This window comes from Colletotrichum scovillei (assembly GCF_011075155.1).
Source record: "Colletotrichum scovillei strain TJNH1 chromosome Unknown Contig00009, whole genome shotgun sequence".
NCBI classification, from domain to species: Eukaryota; Fungi; Ascomycota; class Sordariomycetes; order Glomerellales; family Glomerellaceae; genus Colletotrichum; species Colletotrichum scovillei.
The window spans coordinates 4,916,241-4,940,983 of record NW_023336267.1 but is presented as its reverse complement, the minus strand read 5'-3'; the positions used below and the strand labels follow the sequence as shown (position 1 = coordinate 4,940,983).

The 24,743-nt window shown below is 51.4% G+C and overlaps 9 protein-coding genes across 9 annotated transcripts; 5 read left to right on the top strand and 4 right to left on the bottom strand.

Moving 5' to 3' along the window:
* Positions 1 to 551: 551 nt before the first annotated feature.
* Positions 552 to 2,611, top strand: HER10_EVM0004300 (taurine catabolism dioxygenase TauD; the record flags this gene model as incomplete). The annotated part of the gene is made up of 4 exons (XM_035473949.1): positions 552 to 959; positions 993 to 1,358; positions 1,415 to 2,061; positions 2,140 to 2,611. The coding sequence occupies 4 exons, from the start codon at positions 552 to 554 to the stop codon at positions 2,609 to 2,611; spliced, it is 1,893 nt and encodes a 630-aa protein (XP_035329204.1).
* A 1,413-nt stretch (positions 2,612 to 4,024) lies between these two features.
* On the bottom strand, positions 4,025 to 6,607 carry HER10_EVM0001819 (TRI11; the record flags this gene model as incomplete). Its single annotated transcript, XM_035471554.1, has 9 exons — positions 5,943 to 6,607; positions 5,738 to 5,882; positions 5,524 to 5,674; positions 5,287 to 5,468; positions 5,128 to 5,234; positions 4,963 to 5,073; positions 4,527 to 4,916; positions 4,287 to 4,465; positions 4,025 to 4,235 (listed from the first exon to the last, which is right to left on the bottom strand). Exons 1-9 carry the CDS (start codon positions 6,003 to 6,005, stop codon positions 4,025 to 4,027), a joined length of 1,539 nt encoding a protein of 512 aa, XP_035328911.1. The 5' UTR covers positions 6,006 to 6,607.
* Positions 6,608 to 6,827: 220 nt separating this feature from the next.
* Positions 6,828 to 9,537, top strand: HER10_EVM0006848 (uncharacterized protein). The gene is made up of 10 exons (XM_035476421.1): positions 6,828 to 7,034; positions 7,094 to 7,114; positions 7,171 to 7,219; positions 7,272 to 7,347; positions 7,406 to 7,596; positions 7,655 to 7,689; positions 7,746 to 7,866; positions 7,921 to 8,267; positions 8,327 to 8,449; positions 8,520 to 9,537. The coding sequence occupies exons 1-10, from the start codon at positions 6,936 to 6,938 to the stop codon at positions 9,054 to 9,056; spliced, it is 1,599 nt and encodes a 532-aa protein (XP_035329538.1). The 5' UTR covers positions 6,828 to 6,935; the 3' UTR covers positions 9,057 to 9,537.
* On the bottom strand, positions 9,244 to 10,599 carry HER10_EVM0011965 (mannitol 1-phosphate dehydrogenase; the record flags this gene model as incomplete). Its single annotated transcript, XM_035481372.1, has 2 exons — positions 9,244 to 9,797; positions 9,855 to 10,599. The coding sequence occupies 2 exons, from the start codon at positions 10,597 to 10,599 to the stop codon at positions 9,244 to 9,246; spliced, it is 1,299 nt and encodes a 432-aa protein (XP_035330161.1).
* Positions 10,600 to 11,633: 1,034 nt separating this feature from the next.
* HER10_EVM0003260 (uncharacterized protein) lies at positions 11,634 to 12,439 on the top strand (the record flags this gene model as incomplete). The annotated part of the gene is made up of 2 exons (XM_035472943.1): positions 11,634 to 11,991; positions 12,048 to 12,439. 2 exons carry the CDS (start codon positions 11,634 to 11,636, stop codon positions 12,437 to 12,439), a joined length of 750 nt encoding a protein of 249 aa, XP_035329063.1.
* A 380-nt stretch (positions 12,440 to 12,819) lies between these two features.
* On the bottom strand, positions 12,820 to 15,084 carry HER10_EVM0012360 (fungal specific transcription factor domain-containing protein; the record flags this gene model as incomplete). Its single annotated transcript, XM_035481756.1, has 1 exon — positions 12,820 to 15,084. One exon carries the CDS (start codon positions 15,082 to 15,084, stop codon positions 12,820 to 12,822), a length of 2,265 nt encoding a protein of 754 aa, XP_035330203.1.
* Positions 15,085 to 16,601: 1,517 nt separating this feature from the next.
* HER10_EVM0006836 (CoA-transferase family III) lies at positions 16,602 to 18,459 on the top strand (the record flags this gene model as incomplete). Its single annotated transcript, XM_035476410.1, has 4 exons — positions 16,602 to 16,956; positions 17,016 to 17,314; positions 17,364 to 17,858; positions 17,911 to 18,459. 4 exons carry the CDS (start codon positions 16,602 to 16,604, stop codon positions 18,457 to 18,459), a joined length of 1,698 nt encoding a protein of 565 aa, XP_035329533.1.
* A 523-nt stretch (positions 18,460 to 18,982) lies between these two features.
* HER10_EVM0000777 (dioxygenase) lies at positions 18,983 to 20,522 on the top strand. The gene is made up of 5 exons (XM_035470545.1): positions 18,983 to 19,559; positions 19,615 to 19,853; positions 19,918 to 20,030; positions 20,090 to 20,170; positions 20,226 to 20,522. Exons 1-5 carry the CDS (start codon positions 19,084 to 19,086, stop codon positions 20,403 to 20,405), a joined length of 1,089 nt encoding a protein of 362 aa, XP_035328793.1. The 5' UTR covers positions 18,983 to 19,083; the 3' UTR covers positions 20,406 to 20,522.
* A 1,499-nt stretch (positions 20,523 to 22,021) lies between these two features.
* On the bottom strand, positions 22,022 to 23,476 carry HER10_EVM0010663 (uncharacterized protein; the record flags this gene model as incomplete). The annotated part of the gene is made up of 4 exons (XM_035480116.1): positions 23,442 to 23,476; positions 23,043 to 23,385; positions 22,806 to 22,990; positions 22,022 to 22,744 (listed from the first exon to the last, which is right to left on the bottom strand). The coding sequence occupies exons 1-4, from the start codon at positions 23,469 to 23,471 to the stop codon at positions 22,022 to 22,024; spliced, it is 1,281 nt and encodes a 426-aa protein (XP_035330017.1). The 5' UTR covers positions 23,472 to 23,476.
* Between the last annotated feature and the right edge of the window lie 1,267 nt (positions 23,477 to 24,743).

Below are 24,743 nucleotides of genomic sequence, written 5' to 3'. Positions count from 1 at the left end.
ATGGTATGACATCCGTTGACAGGGCTAGGATGCCGGGTGCATATTGGTTCCGTGGGCAAATCCTTACCATCTTACCATCCTTCTAGACGTTTTGCTATTGACCCCTAGTGGCGACATTGAGTATCGAACAACCACGGGAATTGTGGATGAAGAGGACCGGAATAAGACCGTTATGGGCCTTGATATGGGGGATGGCCAGATGTGACCTGACGCAGCTCCGAGCCCATCACGGCCAGTGCCGCGACTTGGCCCGCTGCTCCTTGCCATGACCCTTTCCCTGTGATCGTCATCTCCGAGCAAGTCTGTATGCAGATGCAACGTTGGCAGGCTATGCTACGAAAGGAAGCTGGATATAAGCCGGTTGCGTCTCCCGAGACTTTGGAAGGTTTTTCTCTACTAGACCAGGCTCAAATTGCATTAAGACCCAGCTGCATCTGCCAGCCTTAAACTTACTTTGATCGTCGTTTATCTTGTTAATCAAGCCTCCCTTACCCTTACCTCTTCATACCTTTTCAGTCCTCTTCGCCTCTATTTCAGCCACATTCAACGACATGCCTTCTCTTGTAGAAACACCGGTTCGCCAACCGTCACCAGAGGTTCAGCTCATCTCAAAGGTGGCACCTCAGATGATGGACGACGAAGCCCTCTCAAAAGCCGCCGACATTCTCGACATCATCTGCCGCTACCGCCTTAGACGCCCGCACGAAACATGCCCTGCTCAGCTCGAGGGCAGACTGGGCTTCCTCTCCCAGATCTACAGAAAAGTCAAGACACAGAGCCCGATTCGCATGTGCCTTCCTGCTTTCCCCTTCAAGTCGCCCAACACAAAGGACAAGGTCCTCAGCCGTCTGCCGGATAAGGCTGAGGAGTTCTCTCTCGCCAACCTCAACGGTCTCTGCTCCGCGATCAAGGACATCTACGAGCCCGGCGCGAAGTTGACCATCATTTCTGACGGTCTTGTGTACAACGACCTGCTCGGTGTTCCCGACAAGGAGGTCTGGTCATACGGAGAGACCCTCCGCGACATTGCTGCCGAGAAGAACCTGCTCAACATCGACTTTTCGCGCCTTCAGGACCTCGTTCACCTTCCCAACCTCCCTAACAAGCTTGAGGAGATCACATATGTTGCGAACGCTACCAATTTCCGCCGCGCGCTTCTCAACACCTTTGGCCGATCTGACTACGACCCCTCCACCGAAATCTCCAAGAACGAAGATACCTGCCTGACATATCGCGGATACATCAAGTTCCTCGAGACCGATTTGCGCCATGTCTACCCCGTCGGAGAGGACCGATCCAAGACCAAGTTCAAGACTGGCATCGAGTACATCTCCAAGCAGATGCTGCAGCGTGGTGATGTAAGTTGCAACACGATATCAATAGCTTTTTACAATTATTAACCTTCCAAATACAGGCCTTTGCTCGCGCCGTCCGTGAGAACTTCCGCGACCACATCCGCCTCTCTATTCACCCCTCCACCGGCGAGAACAAGATCTCCATCAGCCCTCTTCCCACCTCTTCCTACTACACCACTCCCTGGCACTGCTCGATCGCCTTCGACCTGAGCGGCGCCATCACCACTGGCCCCCGCGCCGACTTCGAGAACGACCCTAAGTACGAGCTCGTCTACGAGGAGGGAAGACCCAGCTACTTCCGCGAGAAGAGCGAATTGATGCAGTGGAAGTCGGACGTCGTCTTTGAGCCCATGTACCCCTGCGGTCTTCTCATCCGCCCGGCCCCCGGCTCCAAGAAGCTCTCCATCCACGACGTTGAGGCCCAAAAGGTCCGCGCTTTGTCTGAAGTCAACTCTCCCGTTGTCATGAGAGGATTCACCAAGACCAAGGATCGCGACCTGTTCGTCAAGAAGTCGGAGGAGTTCGGCACTCCCTTGCCGTGGAAGTTCGGCCTCGTCCTGGAGGTGAAGGACCAGGGTGCCGATACCCGTGGTCTGAACAACGTTCTCTCAGCCGAGTGGATGCCATTCCACTTCGATGGGCTGTTCAAGACCCACAAAGTGCCCCAGGCGGACGGAACTGAGAAGCTTCTTCCCAACCCTCCCAAGTAAGTTACATCCCCGCTGTGGCGAACTTGTCAAGCGAAAACCTTCATGAGCTTCTTTCTCTAACACACCGAAAACAGGTTCCAGTTTTTCACTTCCATCACCCCCTCACCGAGTGACACCGGCTTCACCCTCTTCACGCCCTCCAGACTTCTCTTCCAGAACCTGCCTCCTCACCTGTCTGTGGACAGACTGAGAGAGCTCACCTGGAGCGTCCAGACCAGTTCCTTTGACTCCACCAAGATGGGCGGCCTTCCTCTCGTCGTCGACCACCCCACGACCGGAGAGCCCTGCATCCGATACCACGAGCCCTGGCCCCAGTCCAAGACTGCCTTTGACGCCACTGATGTGGTCATCGAGGGCGTGAGCGAGAGCGAGAGCACCGAGATCTGCAACACTATTGACTCCCTCCTCCACGACAGAAGAAACACCCTCTACTTCTCCTGGCAGCAGGGTGACCTGCTGGTCAGCGATAACATCCTGGCCATGCACACCCGCAGTGACTTCACGGCTGGCTCTCCCAGAGAGATGTGGCGCATTCACTTTGATTAAGGAACGAATTATTTGATCTTGGGACTGTTTTGATATGCAAGGAAAAGTTTGGAAAATTGGCATTAGTGGTGTTAGTTTAGGATTCCCTCTCTGTTCTGATTAAGCTCGGCATAGATACATTTTAGTCTGAAGCGATTGAATCGAATTTTATCTGATAAACTATAAGGAGAGTGTCAAGTACTGAGCGCAGATTGAAATCCAGAGGTAAATTCGATTGCCGTAAAATACTACGTGACGTGGTCTTAGTTTGATGTTACCACGGTACTGACGTGAATAACAAGGATAGATGATTGGTGATTATTAGAGGGAAAACATCAATCAGACTTCAAGGGCCACCATCGATAACGTCACTTGACCCTGAGGCATACTTAGTATCTGAACCAAGACATCCTTGAAGTTTGACGATCTCAAAATCAAGCGCCGGGACTGGATCCTCTCGAAAAAGCTATGAGATGTGCGATGCTCCTCTGGGACTACGTATTCGAAGTTACGATGGCTATGCATCTGAGGCGCTAATACGACGGGAAGAACTTGTCATTAGGTTGCATCATAATACCGGCCAAGAAACCAAATGTCACGTCTATCATGTTATTGCTAGTAAATTGATCACACCACTCAGCTGGCTATGCCGTACTTACAAAGACGGAAGATCCCAGCCGTCCTCCTAGGCACTTCCGGCATGTGGGCAGGTGCCAACCGTTTACTCTGGAAAACATTCGGAAATTTTAGGAAGACGCGTCCTCATATGGTGAAACATGCCGGTTCATGGGTGAGATGCATCATTGCGGATAGCTGTGGTCACCATAACCCACCTACATATGTTTGCTACTATTCGCTTGTGGATCCATTGTTGGCCAGGCTGTGCAGTACACCGTACTACCGTAAACCTATAAAGTCTAGACTCTAGAGACTTTCTCAAGCCCACTTTTCGTGCGGTCGAATAAAAAGCAGGTCAAGTCTAGCAGTGCGTAAGCATGTGTAAGGTTCGTTGATTCAGCCGCCAAACGAGATATTGCCGGGAACGGGCCGTAAACCGCTGTCCGAAGCCAAGACACTAGGTTGCCGAAACCCCGGCCGCGGCAAAGGTTTTTCTTCAACTCCGGAGCCACAAGATGCTTGCAGGTTGTGAATATGATAAGGTACAATGCTGCATGCAATGTGACGAGCCAGGGTTCAAAGAACATGTTGGGGCCGGGGCCCTGCTACGCAAACATGCAAACCCGCTGCACAACCAACATCTGCTGCGAACCCTTGAGCAAACCTTGGCCAAGGAACACGTACCTCTTCGGGCTAGTAACTATGCGGATACCGAGGACGAGTACGGATACAGGTAACGGACATGTTTTATTCCTATCTATCCGCCCCAACAACGAAATGGAGCGGAAATATTCCCAACGCTACATTCGAAGCCAGCTAAACGTGTCTTCGTGGCACAGTCTTGATCAACAGAGGCTCAGTGACCACGGCTGAAACCCATTCCTTTCTCTTGGGAAGTTGCACAGGCTGCCAGTCTGCATTGTTCAGTCCTGCAGCTTGCGCGTGTCTATGTTGTTCATTGGCAGGGCTGATTTCAAAGTTTGCGACCATCTTTGCAACACTCATGTACAATTCTAGGTATGAGAAGCTGAGGTTTCTTGTCAGTGACTGTATGTCCATCTGGGGCCACGGCACTTACTGATTTGCGATACAAGTGTTTGCGCCTTTAGAGAATGCAACGTAAAACTTGTCTCGTAGTACATCCTCCGTAGTGTTCAAGCCGGAATCATCTATCCAGCGGTAGGGATTGAACAACTCTGGATTCGGATATGCATACTTGTCTCTGAGATACCAGACTGGCGATGAAGTTACGATAGTCTGTGGTGCACACCGTTAGATATGGTACTGAATCAATGAACATGCCACTGTGGTGACTTACGCCTTCGGGAACAAAATTTCCACATAGCTCAACACCACCTTTGGGAACCACACGGGGCAACATCGCTACGGACGCGCCGGCCCAACGAATGCCTTCTTTTACACAACCTCTCAAGCGAGGGATGTTTTCTAAAGTATTGAAATCCGTGGGAAACCCGCGGGATGCTAGGTCTTGATACACCTTCTGCTGATAAGTCGAGTTCCAGGAAAGGGCATAGAGTATATGGGCGAGGGATGCAGAGGTGGTGTCGGTCCCAGGTCCCAGGTTCTCTTTGGCCTCTGATAGGGCCGTCTGAGTCGGCAAGCCAGCTGAAACCATGACGTTTAGTAGATTGGGAAATTGTGACTTTCGGTCTGGATCTTTGTTTTGGACCCAAGCTTTGTACGTCCACTTCTCGAATTAGTACGCTAACAAGTTTCGTAGTTTTTGAACGAACCTCGTCATATTGCTGTAGTCCCCTTTTAGAGGATGTACGCGAGCCTTCCATATGACAAAATAAGTCTTCTACTCTCACCCAGATTGAGTACAGAAGCGGGAAGTTCATTATCTACATGGTCAGCTTTGTCTAGACTTCACAAGTATCCAGACCCTTGACACGTACCAGAGGCAAAAATGTCGCCTTTTCATCGTTCTTTGATACAAGAGCAACTTCTTCACCTTTTGACCAGGCAGAGACGGCCGACAAGGCTTCGCCGAATGAAAAATCCGCTTGGAAAGTTAGCTGACGAACGTAAACCCGGGTCATGCCGTGGCGTCTCACATATGATATCTGCCTCAAGAGCGCGGCAGGCAAGGCCTATATCAAAAGAGGTGCTTCTCTTTCCGACTGCCGAGACGAATTCATCAATATGATGAAGCATTAATCCTTCAAGCTTCTCGATATTACTGCGGCTGAAGAGTTGACCAAGGATTCTCCGCCTCTTGGCATGCTCTTGAGGATCTCTGTGACACATTAGCAAAGAAAGCCTACGTTTACTTCTGAAGGGTTATAGCGAACGTGATAGAGAAGAGTGCGGGGTGTTCATCTTGGACAAATTCGCCATAGTTTCGTGGATCCTTTACAAATCCGCTGTTGACTTTATGGACCGTATCGTAGATGTCGATGGAGTAGAACGATAGCTCATTGGGACCAATTCGAATAAGAGGGCCTAGGAGGACAATAAGATTAGTTGCCACCCATGTCAATGGTTTGAGGGGGACAACAGAGCTACCTAGGGTCTCATGCAATTTTGGGAGTTCAAGGGTGACGTTGCCTCGGTATTCTTGACGAAAAGCCCAGATCAACCTCGAATAGCCTGCTCCCCAACCAGCATTAGGGATACGAGAAAGGGGCGATGCGTGAGCTTTGGTGACGGTCTGAAGAGTGTCAATCGTCCGATCAAGTTGAATATTTCAGCTCTTCGAGATCATAAATACCTTGAACACTGTCACCACCACAATGCATAGAGCGACCAGTGAGGTCAGGAGGAGGATCGTCATCTTGGCACAGGAACTTCCGATTCCTGAGAAAGTTTAAGAGTAAAAGTCACAGGATGTCAGCGCTAATGAAGTTCACCCGATTTTCTCAAGTTCATGTTTGCGTTGAACACTACACTTAGAGCATCTAGAACGTCGAAGAACTACTCAAGACTACTGGTATCCTATGATCAAGTGAATCACGTTCTTTGAGTGCCGATTGCGTGATGGACCTGATGCCCCGAAACCTATCAAACCATCCCGCAACTGGCAGTCAACCCGGGGTTGCTTACGTTGACCTGATTGGCAGGGGGCACGCGGAGCACGGCGACATCCCAATCCAATCTCAACATCCGAAGAAAAAGAGAGGAATATGGCGGTAAGTGAAGAAAGAGATGCGGCCATTGCCATAGGTAGAGTAATTCAATGTGTGTGTGGATGCTTGTGATCGTTTCTCAACGTTTGTCAAAGCTGGATTAATGTTACTTACTCAGCGACCCGTTATGTGCTGCTTTAGTGTTGTAGACTGTGTTATGGAGTAATTGAGTAGAGGACTTGGAGTCGCAGATCCCGTAGTAATATCATTCAAACACTCACGTTATACTACTTTTGATAGCGAAAGATCTGTTCATCGACCTGTCAAAAGACTCATCTCGTTTGGTTTCATCAAGTTGCTGCTAAAGCTATTTCGTACGACCTACCGATGCCGTCATTCAGTCCCACATCACGCGACTAAGTAAGTCAGCCATTGGCACATGCGGCAATGATTGGAAGATTCGTATTTCTTCACACGCAAAAGCCGAACATTTCCGTCCCACTAATTAGATTTTTCAACGGCCCCTGGGCGGCCCGAATACTCCATCGCCCATAAGACGACGTCCTCTCCATCCGCATTTGTGCGCTGCGACGTCGCTAATTCGCTCAGCTTGGACCAACATCGAGAACATCATCAACATGGCTGCGACTGAGCGCCAAGACGAAGGCGTCGCCAAGAACGCGAATACGTTCCAGAGCGACGTAGAAGATGAGTCTACAAAGGATGCCCGGGTCTTGGTGAGCAATCTACAGCATGAAAGCATTGCATTTCAGTCAGCTAACCGCAGAATCCGCAGGAAAACCTAGGCTACAAGCCGGTGAGCAGACGATCTCAAAAGTCAGCCCATCTCACACAAATAACTCATTCCTCTAGGTGCTGCACCGGACATTCAATACGTTTCACAACTTTGCGACAACGTTCGGTATGTCGTACCCATTCTGCTGGTTCTCTTCGTCATTTCTGACCTTGTTTAGCTGCCCTCTACTTCATTGGTGGCGTCCGAGTGACATTCTCTACCGGCATTGCTGCTGGAGGTAACCTGGCTTACTGGTAAGTGCTGGCGTTTGTACTCACCGATGTGCAATTGCAACGCCTAACATTCAGACAGGACGAGTTTCATCGTGACTTGCGTCTTCACCTTCATCACCGCTGCAGTCATTGCAGAGATCTGCTCCTCTCTACCCTTGGCGGGATCCATCTATCTATGGGCTGCTGAAGCTGGCGGACCCCGATTTGGCAGATTCTTTGGCTTCATCGTTGCGTGGTGGAGTACCACAGCATGGACAACTTTCTGTGCGAGTAAGTTGATAACAACTTCTGAGGCATCTTCCCAACCTGAGTCACTGACCCCCCTCAGGCAACACACAAGCCGCTGTGAACTACATGCTTTCGGTAAGTGACGGCATAAAGAAGTGACTTCTCTGTGATAGTCTCTAACTTTGTAACAGGAGATTGTTGTCTTCAATCTTGACTTCCCTTCTGACTCCTCGAGCGTCAAATTTCGCGCTGTTCAATGGATCACTACAGAGGTCATGCTGGCCTTGGCTGCCATCTGGAACCTTTTGCCTCGTGAGTCCACCTAGACTCCTATGTGCCATCATTGACAAGCTAACAAATGTACAGCCCGCTACTTCAAATGGATCTTCTACTTGTCGACCGGGTTCGTCTTGCTGGACTTTGTTCTAAACATGGTCTGGCTACCAGTCGCAACAAGCAAGAGCGAGTACGGCTTCCGATCTGCTCATGATGCTTTCATGACCACCTACAACGGGACCGGCGCTCCCGCCGGTTGGAATTGGTGTCTTTCGTATCTCGCTACTGCTGGTATTCTCATCGGATTCGACGCGTCGGGGCACGTTGCGGAGGAGACCAAGAATGCAAGCGTCGCTGCCGCTCGCGGCATCTTCTGGAGTACCGTGGTCAGCGGGATCGGCGGCTTTGTTGTCGTGATTTTGTTTCTGTTCTGCGTCGTAAGTTGATCCTCTTCTCAAATGCAGCGCAGGAACCCTACTGACGGAGTTTGACACAGCCTGATGCGGATACCCTTTTCTCTTTTGGCGGCGCCCAGCCCTTTGTACCATTGTATGCAGCTATCCTCGGAGAGGGAGGCCACATTTTTATGAACATCGTTTGCATTGTCGCGCTGTGGTTTGTAAGTCATCTTTGCCCTGTCTCGTACCTTATTCTCTTGTCTATTGAGTGATGTGCTGATCATCGCTTAGAACACTGCGATTGCAATTCTGGCGGCGTCGCGTCTGGTGTTCGCCGTGGCACGCGACGGAGTTCTCCCTTGGTCTCCTTGGGTCGCCAAAGTTGTCGATGGCCAACCCAGAAACGCCGTCTTGGTCGTCTGGGGCGTGGCCTCTGTCATTACCTGCACGATTCTTCCGTCATCAGTGGCCTTCACTTCCCTCGTCTCGGCTGCGGGTGTTCCTTCAGCCGCGGCTTACGGTCTGATCTGCCTTTGTCGCCTTTTCCTGACACCAAAGCAATTCCCGAAGCCCGCTTGGAGTCTTGGACGCCTGAGCAAGCCTTTCCAGGCAATTGCTGTCTTGTGGAACGGCTGGGTCGTTGCTGTGCTGTTCTCGCCCTATGCTTTTCCGGTTGAGGCATCGACACTCAACTATGCCCCGGTCATCATGGGCATCGTGACAATCTTCGCTATTCTTTCTTGGTGGTTCATCCCTGCTGAAAGATGGCTACCGTCTCAAAGAATCCAGGAGACATTGCTTGCGGGAGAACGTCCGGTTGAAGAGTAGGCAGCCGAGTGCTGTCTGCGAGAAGACCGTAGCAAATACTTGCTCACCGGATAATTGTAATTCAACAGAAACCTCTAATTAGCTAGATACCTAGGCATTGTAATCGAAAATAATATGCACGATGGAGTAGCTGATAACTACATTTTCGCTCTACTCGCTAACGAAGCCTTATCCCTGAACGCCATGCTCAAAGCTGCGCCCTCGTCTCAGCAGACCCTTCCTTCGTCAACTCTTTCTTTCCTCTCTCCAACTCATCAGTCAAGTCGTACTTCCAGATCCACTCCATTCGCTTTGACAGATTGTCGGCAACCCACTCAGAGTCTTCGCTGAACTCCAAGTCGTACAGCTGACCAGTCTCGTGGCTGTCGACGACGAGTTGCTGGGATCTCTCTCTTCGTGTCTTATCATACGTCGAGAATGCTGCCTCAAGTTGACTGGCATCAGAGATGGAGCCCAACAGGTTGCCGAGGATGTACGCATCTTCAATCGCCATGCCTGCACCGGATCCCTTGTGAGGCGTGGATGCGTGAGCGGCGTCTCCCAGTAGGCAGAGTCGCCCCTCGAAGTACGTCGGACTGGGCGGGTGCTCAAATAGTGCCCACACGTCTGGCTTCTGCATAAGCTGAATAATTTGTCTGGACTTTTCGCCCCAGCCTTCGAAGTCGCGGATCATGTCCTCCTTCTCCACTGAGACAACCCACTTGTCTGACTTCCACTCTTTAGCACTGGCGAATGCCACCACTGAAGTCCTTATTAGCCATTGTCGGTGGATGAAGAGTTAGAAAACACTTTGCTTACCGTTCATGATTTTGCCCTTTGCGACAGAAAAGGTCAATATGTGCCCGTTTCTGCCAAAGTACATCTGGGCGTTCTTTGCCAGCTCCTCGCCCAGAAGCTTCTCCGCCTCTTCCATGGGAATAAGACCTCGGTAGGCATACTTTCCAGAGAAGACAGCCTTGGATGCTGGGTGGTCCTCGCCGAGCATCAAACTCCTCAATCTAGACTTGATACCGTCACAGGCGATAACAGCATCGTGGCGAGCGGTCGTGCCATCTTGGAAAGTGAGCAGAACGCTTTTCCCGTCATCCTCGTACTTTTCTGCCCTCTTGCCGAATACGGCAACTCCGTCGGGCAGTAATTTGACCAACTCGTCTAAGAAGTGTGCTCTGTGAATACCAGTCTGGCCGGTCTCACATTTTTGCCGATAGATTAGGTCTCCCTCTTTATTCTTGTCGTTACAAGTCTGGCCGTACCTGAAGTCGAACCATACGTCCTGGTGGTCTTCTGATTCGTTGTGTGTTGCCTGGTTCTCGAAAGCTTGCCGCACGTGGGGTGAGATCAAGGACATAGCCCTTAGCGCATTGGGGCCGAAAGACACGCCTGCACCGATCTCACCGAACTTTGGCGCCTGTTCGTATAGCGTCGTCGGTATTCTGTTCTGGAGGAGTTGAAGGGTCAAGGTCAAGCCCGCAATACCACCACCAACGACAGCCACATTGAAGGGCTTGTTTGGCGTCTGACAAAACTCTTCTGGTGGTGCCATGTCGATTGAGGCAGAAAATTTCTTGCGATAACGAAGGGCAAAGTCTAAATGTGGTATTGTGAGGTGGTGGGCAGTTCAGACTACGTGAAACGACTTCTGGTAGCTTTGCGAAACAGATCTCCGTCTTTAGTCTGTAGAGTTGCACGTAGATCGCAGCGATGAAGAAATACGCAAAGATATATCGCTGGTGCTAGGAAATAAGGGCCGACAAAGCAGACAAGTTACCAAGGCTAACTGCCCCTTACTTCCTAGACCGGCTGCTCGGCTGGGACCTATGACGCTCTCGATGATTCTGGCTGACCCCGTTCCCCCCGGACCCCGGCCGCGACCCACGTTACGCCAGTGCCGAAGTGCCCGAACGACAACGGAAGCACTGCATCGGTGGCCCATCGGATGGGCAAATTCATTCGGCTGAAAGTTCCCAGCAGCTGACAGTCCCTCCCAGGCACGGGTGTAGCCTATCGGATCACGGGTTTTAGACATCGGGAATGGGGCTTCGAACAATAGACCATATGCCGAAGGCCAGCTTCGGGTGGCGGCGCAGACGTGCCACACGTGCATACTTAGGTGGAATGCGGAGTATCATCTCGGCACTGAAGAGGGGAAAACGAGGGGAACGAATTGTAGATCGCATATTTCACTACCCTTCAATAATGTGAATCTCCGAAACTTTAAAGTCGTTGTTGTGCAGTCTAGATCCCCCCATTGGGGGCTGGGGGCTCATAGCCACTGAGCACTAACACCGTCTATCCCAGGCGCCACAGCTGCCAACGCGTTTTAGTGTCCAAGATAGTACCAAATAGCATGGTCATCCTACCTCTACCCCGGACTCCGGTCCGAAGTCATCATGCTGTTGGTCTGGGGTAATTTGCTTCTGGTCCCTGGATCTCATCTCGCAGAGTTGAGATCCTCCCCGTGGGGAAAGAGTTTAAAAATGGTTCATATGGTCCCACTGCTTCTGTCAACCGATCAAGACAGTTTACACCAACATTTTATTCGACGCTAAGGGTACATCAGACTTTCTCGCTATCAATATGACTGCTACCAAGCCTACCTTCATCTTCGTTCCTGGAGCGTGGCACTGCGCGACCAAGTTCGAGCCGGTGACTTCGAAGCTCGAGGCTCTCGGGTATCCCACCAAGTCTGTTCAGCTTCCGTGCTATGGCGCGGAGCCTCCGCTGTCAGACTTCCACCCCGATGTCGCGGCCATTCGACAAGAGATTGAGAAGAGTGTAGATGCTGGCGAAGACGTTGTGCTCTTCATGCATAGCTATGGCGGTATCGTAGGCTGCGAAGCTTGCCGTGGGCTGGGCAAGGCAGCTCGGGAGAAGGAGGGCAAGATTGGTGGCGTTGTAAGACTGGTATTCTGCGCGGCCTTTATGGTTCCAGAAGGTAGGTTCTCGCCAAAAGATATTGACAGGATCATGTGACTAACAAAACACCTCCAGGAGTCTCACTATTCGACATGCTTCAAGGCAACCCGCTCCCTTGGTTCATCGTGTCCGACGACAAGACAAAGGTCGACCCCGCACGCCCAGAAGAGATCTTCTACAACGATATGGACGAAGCCGCCATCAAGGAGGCAATCGCGGGACTCAAGCACCACAGCTACCAAACATTCTACAGCAAGCTCACGTACCCTGCGTACAAGGACATACCAGTAACCTACATTAAATGCGAACTCGACAACGCGATTCCTCATCAAGGCCAACAGCAGATGATCGACACCGCTGGTGTAGATGTAACCGTGGAGACGATGCAAGCGAGTCATTCTCCGTTCTTGAGCAAGCCGGATGAGGTCATTGCTGCCTGTAGGAGATCAGCAGGCGAGACTTTCTGAGGTGCCACGGGTGGGGGTTCTTTAGGTTTCCTTGAAAATACGCCATGCAAGTAATATGCAGGGTCTCGAACTTGGGCTGCAGTGTATCGCAGGAACGGAAGCTCGGCTCTTGGTTGGAGGAGACCTCAATCTAATGAATTCAAATCAAACAAGTTTCATAGTCACGTTGGTTCCAATTCTCGTGAGCGTCATGTGTGTGATTCGCTGGGCTTGACACTGCTTCGGCGATAGGGCTTACTGAATGACATATCATCACATGCAAGTCCCATCTGCTTGTTTGTAGACATCTTTTGTGGTTCATCGCTTGGTATTTTGTTCACTCAGTCGCTAATAAGTCGTACATAGTCTACTTCAAAACACATATCTTCCCTCCAGGGCTACTAACACGGCGGTTCCATCAAAGCCCCTGCATCGGCAAGCATCATCTCATCCGTGTAGCCCAGGTGCGCCATGCTCGCGTCCATCGTCGGGAAGAAAGGCATATCTTGCCCATAAGAGTCGAAGAGCAGCGTCCGTGGTGACATTGGAAGCAGTATATCGGTCGACGGAGTAAGTGCCTGGATCACGTTTGTTCCTCGACCAGTTTCGCTACCCAACATCTGTGGCCCATCGGTGCTCCCGGTCGTCAGTGAGACACTCTGGTCCAGGCTGTTGATCTCTCCCGCTTCTGACGTGCTCAAGTGTCGATGGTTGCCGAAGTACCGAATGTCTCGGTGAACAGCATTCGAGCCGAGCTTGGAAGCTTCATTCGACAGCGGACCGCCTTCGTGGACACTCCCAAAGAGCTCGCCGATGAGCATCCCCTGGCACTCCATCTTCCGGCGTGCCCTCCGTTCTCGGTACAGAACACAGGCGCTCTGGAGATGCTCGACGATGGCGAGCTCTCTGCTTGCAACAGGATCGTGCTTGCTGAACTTTTTCAGTAGCGCTTGCGCGTCGTTCAAGCCGTGGTCTAACGGGAATGTGCTGTCTAGGTCACCAAAGACGGCTAGGCCGAGGACCAGGGCGGAGACAAAGACAGAGTTGATGACGAAGGGGTGTCGTTTGGCTACGTTCTTGTCTGGGATGAGAGTTGACAGGAGGTCGATTGTCCGTATTGCAGAGTCAACGCAGGCATGGACCAGAAGTTGGTCAGACGGTGATGACAAGGGCGTTTCCTCGGCCCACATGGACGTCGTCCGGGTGCGCGCAATGTTCCTCGAGACAAAGTCGATGAGAAAAGGCCGTGATAACAGCATGATGCTCCAGTAATATGCTTCTTTCATGTGGTAAAGCCCTATGTTTGGATACCTCTCGCCATCGTCGGCGTCAACATACTTGCTGGGCTTCATCCCATCAGCCGCGAGACCATCACTGAACTTCGCGGCCCATCGACGGTGCTGTTCGCTGATACGCTCGAGTGTTTCTGTAGACACCATACGCTTGGCGTAAACGTCGTTCAAGATTGATTCGAAGATGGCACAGAGATCTAGTGAGGCAGAGTAGTTCTCACTTGCTGAAGTATCTCGGGTCTCAGAAGTCGCCAACGGGCGACCTAATGAGGCGGCCAAGAATAGGTCCAGAACTCGAAGAGCTTTCCACAGTCGATCCCGGGTGTCTTGCTCTTGTGTTGAGAAAAGCGCCGGGACGTCTCGCCGGTGAATACCTAGCGCGTAGGCGGCACGGGTAGCGACGCCCAGGTGCATGAAAGCCGAGTTGCGACGCGATGCGCCGAGGAGGTAGACGGTGATGAGGATGTAACTGCGCACCGTGTTGTTTGTTGGGTTCTCCATGGCATATGAGACTGCTAAGAATCGACCATAGTTGAAATACTTCTCTGCATCGGCATCGCGGTCATCCGGGCATCGTTGTGCTCCGATACCGAATATCAGAAAGAAGATACAGTTCATGGCCTCTTCATCTTGGCTCGTGGGCTCTCCACGCAGCCAGTGTTCGAGGTCCTTGAGGATTTCAGACTCATTGAAAACATCGAGAATACAGTTTGTTGCACGGAGATACCACCGCAGCAGATATCTTGCCTGCTCAGTGCTAGGCTTGGAGGGGATATCGGCGGGGTTCGTGATGATCCATTTCGGACGACCTTCAGGAGTCGCCTCGACCATGATATGCCGCAGGGGATCATCAGTGAAGGGGCACAGGCCGACGCGATCGCGCACAAGCCGGCGTATCACTTTCAAGAAGGACAGATTGGCGGCATCGCCAATGAACATGAACCGTCCCTTGCCATCTGCGATGAGTCGCGATACCTTTGGTACCGCAGTGCTCTGTGAGAGGTGGCTGATTGACGACGACGCGCGCCGGTGCTGGTGGTGATGACTCGGTGAAATGACAGCTTCATGGAAGGAGGCAGTCGGTCCATAAGAACTGAAGAGATCCTGACCGTGACCGGGAGGACTGCCTCGGTGAGGAGGAGGAGCAGTAGGAACATGAACCTGCTGGCGATCAGGACTTCTCACGGATGACGAGTCCTCCGCAGCGGCAAAGTTCGTCGGCGGGCCGATGAAGGTGCAGTCGGCTTCGACTCTGCGGATCACGCACCTCCGACAGGGTTGTTGGCCATCGCAGCGTTCCTTGCGCCGCTTGCAATTCCCGCAAGCCTTGACGCATCTACGCCGCTCGCTCTGACGGACTCTTTTCGTAGGCATCGTTTGCTCGCCTTCGACGTTCAGTCTGATTGAAGATACGATATGGAAAAAGTGACAGCCTCAAAGCTGTCTCAATTCGACTAGAGACGAGTGCGTGGCAAGATAGGAGACGTTGAACCTCGGGGCTGGGGGGGCCAGACAGGACTGCGGCGGCGGCGGCCAACTGAGGCAAAGGATGGTCCGGGGCAGAGCTCTTGGCTTTCCCTTTCCCCCTTTGCTTGCGCGCGCGCACTCTCTCGCTTCTTTTGCGGGGGAGCACTTTTCCAAGGGGGTCCTAGCTCACAAATGTTTCCCCAGATTTTGCTGCCCGCTGCGGCGTAGTTCAACCCTCCCACGCCTCAAAGGATGCCGAGGTTTTTGGAGGTTCAAAGAGAAATGGGGAACAAGTCAGGACTCAAGAGTCGTCAATCCTACGGTGGCGTAGCCAATAATGGTCGAGGTCTTACTTCTGCAGTAACTACCATTGGCTATGGTTGGTTGCTTGAAGAAACGGGTTGTTGGGTTGGAACGTCGACCGCTTGGCTCGGCATCCAACAGTGTCCCGCATCCGTTCCGTCAACCCACGCGACATATCCACCGCTTACAAGTCCGACGGCACTTTGAGCCATTATTCAACTCATGCCTTCACTCGAAAGACTCAAAGACGATGCGATTGATATCCAATGCGGACTTGATCATCGTCACTACTCTCCACCGTTGCGTTACCACGTCAGCTCTGCAAGGAAGATGCTACTGGTAACACCGAGAGAGGGCCAGCATAGAAATATGACAGCGAAACTGGCTTGGAAACAACTGACTAAAAGCCAGCAGCGACTAGCACAAGTGCTACCTTCCGAGGACACCATTTCAATTAAACTGTAATGTCAAACGCACCTATCTTTAACCAATAAAACACTCGAAGCTTGTCCCTTACCCGACATGACTTCAAGCCCACCGATGCCCTTATCCGACGATCGCCCCAAGACCGAGAGGAAGCGGTTCCATTCCATTGTCCCAAGCCTGAGCGCGGCCCCAGGAAGCGCCACCTAACTTGCCAGCCCCCCAGGCTAGACCCGCAGTAGCTGTGCCCATTTCCGAAGCGATCGGAAGCCGGGTCTGTTGAAAGTGGTTCTAGAGTTGCTATTGCTGGACACCGCGACAGCACACATGTACCCTTCCGCCCCGATTCCCGATGCGGGTCCGACGTTTCGTTGTCCATTGCTGTAACGCAGCTGCTTCCGACCTCTCGCGAATCGCCGAATCGGATCGGGGAGTCTGATCGAGAGCTACGGGAAATGCAGAGCGGATATGGGCACGAAGCGCAATCGCAGAGCTGAAAGACGGAAGAAATAATGATCCTTTTTCGTGATTGACGATTATCGTAACTCTGGAAGGTGCACACAATCACCAGTAGTCTCAAATGGTTTGGTTACACTGTACTCTCTGTATTACTCTTTACTCAACCCAGACTTTGTACGCGCGAGCCAACTGAGAATCGTCCCGAACGGCCTTGTTTTCACAATAGCAAGCGAGCAACCATGACGGACTCAAAATACTCATCCGTCGCTGAGACGAAACAAATCTTGGATCTCGTCCTGAGTTCCGTTCAGATACCAGCAGAGGCAGAAAAGATCTCAAAGGCTGTGCAGTTTTCGGCGACCCGCGACTTGCCCTATTTCCCGATTCCATTCAAAGAAACGGAGTTGGCCTCAGCTCTGAAGGCTATTGAAGGTGGTGTAGCAGGGGCCCTTGCAGCCACCAAGGATGGCGTCGCCTCCGGCAAGAAGGTGTCTGTGAGCTTGGAGAAGAGCACCGCATTTCTGATTCAGGCGTATTTGGCAACTGTTGGAGGATATGGCAAACTCGATAAAGAGGTGAAGCGATTTTTAAAAGGTGAGTTATGTTGTTGCAATATTGAAAGTAACGTGAAATTTTCTGACTTGTGCACTTAGATACGGATTTGCTTCAGGCACAGTCAGATCCTTATCGCCGCATGTCGGCGAATTTGTATGAGACAAAGCAGCCGGGCCAGTACTACCACATTCATGGATCTCTGGAAGCATCGACAACGCTCGGTATGATCGGTCTCGAGCCATTTAGGCCAGACTTGAAAGATCACAGTGCTATTGTTGAGGCGATAGAATCTCATGTGAAGCAATTTTCGGTCGATGAGCTTGAGCGGATGAATGCCGATAAGCGCCAAGCTGGAGTGCCTGTTCTCAAGCACGAGGATTTCATCAAGACGCCTCATGTAAGTCTCACTCGTTGAGTTTGCGATATCACTGCTAATCAACTTACAGGGCAAAACCAACACCACACTTCCTCCGTGGAGCGTGGACAATCTTGAGACTTCAACACCGCCGGCGCCTTTGCCGACTACATCTGACAAGCGGGTACTGTCGGGTGTCAAGGTGCTCGAGCTGTGCCGCATCATCGCAGGGCCCGTCATAGGACGCATCCTCGCAGAGTACGGCGCGGACGTTCTGAAGATTACTAGCCCGAATCTTAGCGATGTCCCGTTTTTCCAGGTTGATGGTAACATGGGCAAGCACGCCGCAGATCTCGACCTCAAGACTGAGGAGGGGAGAAAGCACTTTGAGACGCTGCTGGCCGAGGCGGATGTCGTTCTGGATGGTTATCGCCCTGGGGCCCTGGAGAAGCTGGGGTACGGCGCGACTGCGTTGACAAAGCTGGCCAAGGAGCGCGGAAAGGGGTTCGTGTACGTGAATGAGAACTGCTTTGGGTACCAAGGGGAGTGGTGCCAGCGGCCCGGCTGGCAGCAGATTGCTGATTGTGTAAGTCGACACATTTCTTTTTTGAGACTGCAAATCGCTGACTGAGTTGCAGGTGAGCGGTGTGGCGTGGGCGCAGGGTCAGTTCATGGGGCTTGACGAGCCCGTCGTGCCTCCGTTCCCCATTTCCGACTACGGAACGGGATGCATGGGCGCCATCGCCGCTCTCACGGGTCTCTATAACAGAGCGACGAAGGGTGGCTCATGGCACGGCAAGGCATCGCTGTTGCAGTATGATCTTCTTCTCATCAAGGCCGGGAAATATCCAGAGGACGTTCAGAAGGAACTGCGCAAGCTCGCGGGCGACGATTTCCTTGCGTTGCGGCACAGTCACAGTGTCGACCAGATCTCTGGCACGGCGCTCAAGGCAATGAAGGGGTATGCGCCGGAACTATTCAGCTCGCCCAACGTCCGTGAGAAGTGGTACGCGAGGCGCTACAAGGCAGAGGTTGAGGCTGTGAGCCCGGTGGTCGAGATCGAGGGCGTTGAGATTGGGTTCAAGAGGGCTAGCAGGCCGAACGGCTCAGATGAGGCAAGCTGGGATTTTGGCCCGGAGGAGGATCACCGGATCGTTGCACAGACAAACGGGGTTGCGAAGGCGTGAAATCATTCCAGATAGAATAAAATTCATCTAGATCTTTCAATAATGATTTTCAGTGACTATCACGTTGCTCTGAACGGTCAAACTAGGTATTCACACTGAGCTCGTTACAGAGCTGAGCCCCCAGGAATTGGGCCATGAACCCAGCGCTGTGAGACAGTGAAGTCGGGCTTCCTCTACACATCGTGAGCGGCTGTGAACATTCATCTCACTTCTACTATCACGAGATATTACTGAATGATACATCTGATGACCATCGTATCATTGGAGTAAATCCGCACGGAATTAGGGGTACAGCAGAGTCACATCTCACAACCCGAAGCCGAAGCCAATGATCCTTCCCGCGCGCGTGACTCCGCCAAAACGAAGCCTGGAGCTACCAAACTGCGGGGTCACCGGGGCAAGCCGACCGGAATAGGTCCATAATGAGTGCAGATATGGCATGTCCTTTGTTCTATCAGTATGTTTGTGAGTCTCGGCAGACACACCCCTCACGTCGGATCTCTCCCCCGTACCCGAAAAGAGAGTTGCGTGTGTTTCCCGGACCCGGGGGGCGGTTTCCGGGAGCGTAGAAGCCCAGCGCCGGTGGTACCCGCCCAGCAACAGCGCACGTGCAATTACAAAGCAATGGCGGGTAATGCACGCGCTGTGATTGGGAATAAGTATCCTCCATCGAACTGCGGGACGCATTTGGCAGTCGGGGTAGTTGAAGTTAGCTCATCTTTCAAGATCACGTCGTCTCACCGAGAAAACCATTATCTACATCATCAGCGATATCCCCCAGAGTTAACCAGAAATTCATCACCCATCACACATTCACATCTCACCATCATGGGCTCATTACAGAACGGAGACGGCCAGTACCAGGGCCTCGGCCAGGACTTCACCAAGCAGGTCATCGCCTCCATGGGATCGGAGACGAACCCCAGACTCCGTGAGATTCTTACTTCATTCATCCAGCACATCCACGACTTTGCTCGCGAGGTCGATCTCACAACGGATGAGTGGATGATGGGTGTCAACATGATTAACTGGGCGGGCCAAATGTCAAATGACCGACGCAACGAGGGCCAGCTGCTTTGCGATGTTATCGGACTTGAATCGTGAGTTTTCATGATGAACGACGCAAATCATGATGAGACTAAATGAGACTTGCAGGCTCGTCGACGATATCACCAACCGAGTGGCCACAAAGAACGGCCAACCAGGCACAGCAACAGCCATTCTCGGCCCCTTTTGGCGGGCCGACACCCCTGTCCGTCCCAACGGCAGCACAATCGCCGTCAAGTGTCCCGAGGACGGCGAGCTCGCTTTCATGTACGGCCAAGTAACGTGTTCCAACACTGGAAAGCCGCTGGCAAATGCCTCAGTCGATGTCTGGCAAGCATCCACAAACGGTAAGTTTTGAAGATCAGGCTAAGCTTTTTGTTGATGCACATGTCGTCTAATGTTGCACTGCAGGTCTGTACGAGCAGCAAGATGCTGATCAGCCCGAGCACAACCTCCGCGGAGTCTTCAAGACGGATTCGGAGGGACGTTATGGATTTTACTGCCTGCGGCCCACACCTTACCCAGTGAGTTTTCTCAGGATGTATTAATGAAGTTGCTCTTGATTATTGACGACATCTCTCAGGTACCGGGTGATGGCCCCGCTGGAAAGCTTTTGGACCTGCTCCACCGCCACCACTTCAGACCTGCTCACATTCATCTCATTGTAAGTGACCAGCTCCAATGCGCATATACCGACACATGCACTAACAGCTCTCCAGGTCAAATCAGAAGGCTTCAAGTCGGTAACAACACAGATCTTTGACGAGGACTCAAAGTATTTGGATGACGACTCTGTGTTCGCGGTGAAGGATGGCCTGACTGTGAAGTTTATCGAGAGAAAAGGAGACCCCAAGGCTGCCAAGGAGCTCGAGTACAACATCAAGTTGGCTGCCGAGTAAGCTGGAGAAGAGCTTGGATCTTGTTCATTAATTGTTATGGAAGGCTGAAGCATGAATACCAGGAAAAATGCCTTTGCTGAAGTACCTATGCTCCGCATTCGTGGGGATTGATGACCCAACCATTATGTTCAACTCATTGAGCGATGAGCTAGAAAAAGAGGACTGCGGAGACTGCGACCGCTGAGGACGACCTTCGGATGCCTTACGCCTAGTTCGCCGTAAGCAGTTTCTGGTGGAGTCTTTTGCCTCAAGTTGCCGCATCATGAGTGGTCTTTCCTGGCAGTATTTATACCGCTCTTGATAGCTCGTCGGATACTACCAATGCCGCGCCGAGCTGTGAGCCTCAGTTGACTGACCTCAAAGCTGTATCATCTCCTTTATGGAGCCGCTGTGTAAACGTGGGGCAGCAAGGAGACATCGTGCCGAGGGGGGTAACATTATCAACAATTTCCATGATACCAAGTGGATGTTGACCGTCTCAACGCAGTCGCTACTCCAGGACAACTATTCCATTAAGCACACAATAATGTCAGATACATGTCCCCATATTTTCTCTTATTCGACGTGCTTCTTGCATTTGTGTTTGACGGAAATGGCGGGAATAGGGCTGTGTCATCTTGCTGCTAGCTACTTATCACTCTAATGAATGGTGTACCAACGCTAATTCGTGCTCAATGGGATACGTGTGGCAGCAAGCTCAACTTATCGCTACTGTCAAGCTACGTGCTTACTTCGTCCCCAATCCTGAGCGCAAGAATAACTACTTCGTTATCCTTCCTCTTCCCAAGGAGTTCATGGATCAGTTCGAGTCTGCATGGAGGAAGCTCTGAGAGCAACAAGTTTCACTGATTTTATGGAAGTACGAGGACGACGAGAAGCCCTCTGGGTTCTAGTAAGCCTACCCAGGGAACCACTCTCACTCTCTTTTGTACTAATTATGTGTAGGCGATGTAGTTTCAAGCAGCACACGAGCTTCATCCAGGCTCTCGAGCCTCACTCTCTTGGCGGATATAACATTGTGCTTTTCTTGTCACGCCCGCACCCTCATGATCCCGGAAGTCGATGCACCGTCGTGAGCTTCGAAAGTCGAGCGGATGCTAATGAGGCTTGGATGGCGCACTAGAACTGCGTAGCCCTCTACTTCTTTGGAATCTTATACCACATCGAGCGAAGGATTATTGTCATCGACAAGTAAGTAGGTTCGTATGATTGCATAGGGTGAAAGCGAGTTAAGCCCACATAGCCGGTTAGCTCAAGGTAGAAGTGGGTTAGCGCCCAGCCATCTCAAGAGTTACCTCCTACGACAACATACATAGCGTTGATATACCTACTGTCCTTAGCATCTCTGTTCTTATCAACTCTATCCTTAGCATCTCTATCGATCTGTCCTTGGCATCTCTGTCCTTGGCATCTCTGTCCTTGGTATCTCTGTCCTTGCTGTCTCTCTTGTTAGTATCCCTGCGCTTGGTATCCTTATACTTTGTATCTCTATTTTCTTATTGTATTTCCTGTAGAGTATTCTATTATGTATAATTTGCAGACTATAAATGGCGTAGAGGACCTCTTGTTATTATTTTCAATATTATTTTTTTGAGATCCGTTTCTTTTGCTTCTAATCATAAAAACTCATATAAATCCTCGCCGTCAGAGTCGTAGAGTTTCGGATCGGCACCTGCTGTTAGCGAGAATCCTGTGACCAGATTAGCCTGCAGTTGCAAGAGATCATAGCTCGGGAGGTCGGCTTCGCGATCGGCATAGACCTTGATCAGCTTTCCGTCGGTCACAGTTTCCCATGGGTCCGGGCTCGTTGCCCCAAGTGTCTCATGATCACGGGGCTGGAACTCGTCGCGAGGATCCCAGACGTAGTTGACACGATCCGTCATCTTGATGTTTGTCCATCGAAGCCAATGGAAAGTCATTTCCTGACACCATCGAAGCTTGTTGACCGTTCTTCTTGCGGCGCTTCGCGTTCTCATAGAGTGACGGGAATTTGACTGATTGGCAGGTTGGCGCTCCGCCGTAACGCTGTCGTCTTCCACAGCCACCACGTACGGTTTTCCATTGGGCTTGAGCATGAATTTGCCGTCTGCCCAGTACTCGTGCAGTTTGGCATTCAGGCAGAGCATGTTGGCCGGCTCATCAATGATACTATCATCGTCTTCTTCGCACAGGATAAATTGAACTTTGTTCATTGCTTCCTCGCCATACCAGACTTTCATTCCATGAAGCAAGGACCACAACACCCGCTTGCAGGTCGACAGAGCAAAGGGAACAATATGGCAGACTTTAGGTAGTTCCATATTTGTGACAATACACCGTTTGTTGTCCCGTTCGAGTGCCTGCAACGGAGAGAGGTCAGTGATATGTCTTATCCAACGCAGTGTCGCGTTCGATGCTCACCTCGTCGGATTTTGCTTTGTTGCGTGTTCGCTTGGGCGGCTCCTGGAGCGTCTTCTTGGGTGCAGCCCACTGCTCAGATGAGGAAGCTCGGCATTTTTTTGTCGCAGAGGATGCTGTATCGCCCGAGATTTCCTCATCAAACTGTGCCACCCCAGAATCCTTCCCCTGGTCGTATCCTTTCATAACTAAGAAACCAATTAGTATTTGCAGGTTTGAACTGAAGCGAGAAGACCATACACGTTCTGATCAATCTCGGAAAGTCAGCTGCTGCACTAATATGCTTGGTAAGGTACGTGTAAAACGCTCGGCAGGGTCTGACTTCCTCCAACTTTTCTGCAATGTCCACTAAAGAGTGAACGTCGAGGACCCAAAGACCGCTCCAAAACCGAGCTGTCTTAAGTTCAGGCATCGTGATTTCGTCCAATGATCCGTAGATCTTCCGAATGAGAAGTAGCTTCTGTTCGAAATCTCCGAGGTAGTTGGGATCCGGAAGACCCTCTGTGGTTGACATCGTGTAGAGATGATCTGAGAGCGACCCTTTCCGGTTGGTAATTTGCCGCCTGGTTAGGGTGTTGATGTCCTGGATCTCAGATCAGCAAACCTACGTGGAATTTTATATCTCAAGGGAAGACGTACAAGGTAGTTGCGTTCAAAAATTTCGGCCATCAAGGTTAAAGCCATCATGGTTGGTGCCGTTGTTGTTGAGCAGTTACGAATTTTGATAAGAGGTACCCTGTGCCTTCCACTGCGGGTTAACTTAGACAGTCCCTGGGTGCCTGCTTATTGAGTGGATCCCATGTTCCAACTGCCACAATCTTAGACGAATCAGGGGTCTGCGAGGTATCCGCAGTAGTCAGCCCTGGTCCCTGGCCCGCTCCCACCTGCCCCTGCCCTTCACTTGGGGCGGAGACTAAGCCACTGCGCCGCACCGTTCAGCCGCAGGTCAACATCTCCTAACGTCCATCTCAACCACGACGTAATACCTAGGTAAGGTAAGGTAGGTTGGGCCTTACGAATGCATGTCTCCAAGTTCCAGAATCCGGCGAGCCTCTAGAATTCCAGCAGGAAGTGCCTTCTGCTAGACTCCTAATCATTCAGTCCTCAATTCGTCAATCAACCATAACGAACGCCATGCCTCTGTCTCTTTCCCATTCCAAAGATCAACTAGCTCCTTCCGTTCGGCTTCCGTTCGGCCAGAAAAAGTGCAACTTGGCCAACATAATCTCACAGTGCCATATGTGGTACTGTAGCACGCTAGCTGTCGCGTTTCATTCTCCGTATGGCCAGCCTTGGTTCGTGTGCTAAGACGTCAGCATACATCATTAACGATGCATATGCCCAAAGGTACGTGTACCACTGATACTGGTCTCCTCAGATAGCGTTTCGGTACTTACTACATAACGAAGCCACGTAAGCTGTAAGTTGTAAACGTTTGGGCAAGTCCATATCATAGGCTGACTGTGAATCATGGCTGGGTTGGAGCAAAACAAAGAATATTGAAAGAGATTTGGGCTGGTTAGGTATGGTGACCTTATACCGCGAATTCTTTGGCATTACTAGCTCAAATAGGCTCCCATGCTGGATACTGCCGCACCCGCCGGGTGGTCTATAAGCCTCTCACGGCTCTCTAATTGCAACAAGAAAAGGGTGTGTGGCTCATTGGTAGAGCGTCTCGTTCCAGGCAGCGGCCACGGCCCTGTCTAATGTAGTTGAAAACCACGGAACGAGGAGGAGCGGGTTCAATTCCCGTCACGTCCACTTCTATTTTTTTCCTTTTTTACTAAGAACTTAATATCTTATTTGACACAGTTTCCCTGGCAGAGGGCGCTCCGACAGAGGGGGTAAGACTACGGCCTGGTCGGGTAACTACACGACTAGGACGTATTATGTGAAATAAGACTACGATTAAAGAGCAATACGGAAGTAATATGAAAGTGA

Bases quoted from the DNA above. Each gene is read 5' to 3' on its own strand.
- HER10_EVM0006848 (XM_035476421.1), top strand. From the start codon at position 6,936: ATGGCTGCGACTGAGCGCCAAGACGAAGGCGTCGCCAAGAACGCGAAT. The intron at 7,115-7,170 runs GTGAGCAGACGA...TCATTCCTCTAG, and splicing joins AAAACCTAGGCTACAAGCCG to GTGCTGCACCGGACATTCAA. The intron at 7,220-7,271 runs GTATGTCGTACC...GACCTTGTTTAG, and splicing joins CAACTTTGCGACAACGTTCG to CTGCCCTCTACTTCATTGGT.
- HER10_EVM0000777 (XM_035470545.1), top strand. From the start codon at position 19,084: ATGGCGGGTAATGCACGCGCTGTGATTGGGAATAAGTATCCTCCATCG. The intron at 20,031-20,089 runs GTGAGTTTTCTC...GACATCTCTCAG, and splicing joins TGCGGCCCACACCTTACCCA to GTACCGGGTGATGGCCCCGC. The intron at 20,171-20,225 runs GTAAGTGACCAG...ACAGCTCTCCAG, and splicing joins CTGCTCACATTCATCTCATT to GTCAAATCAGAAGGCTTCAA.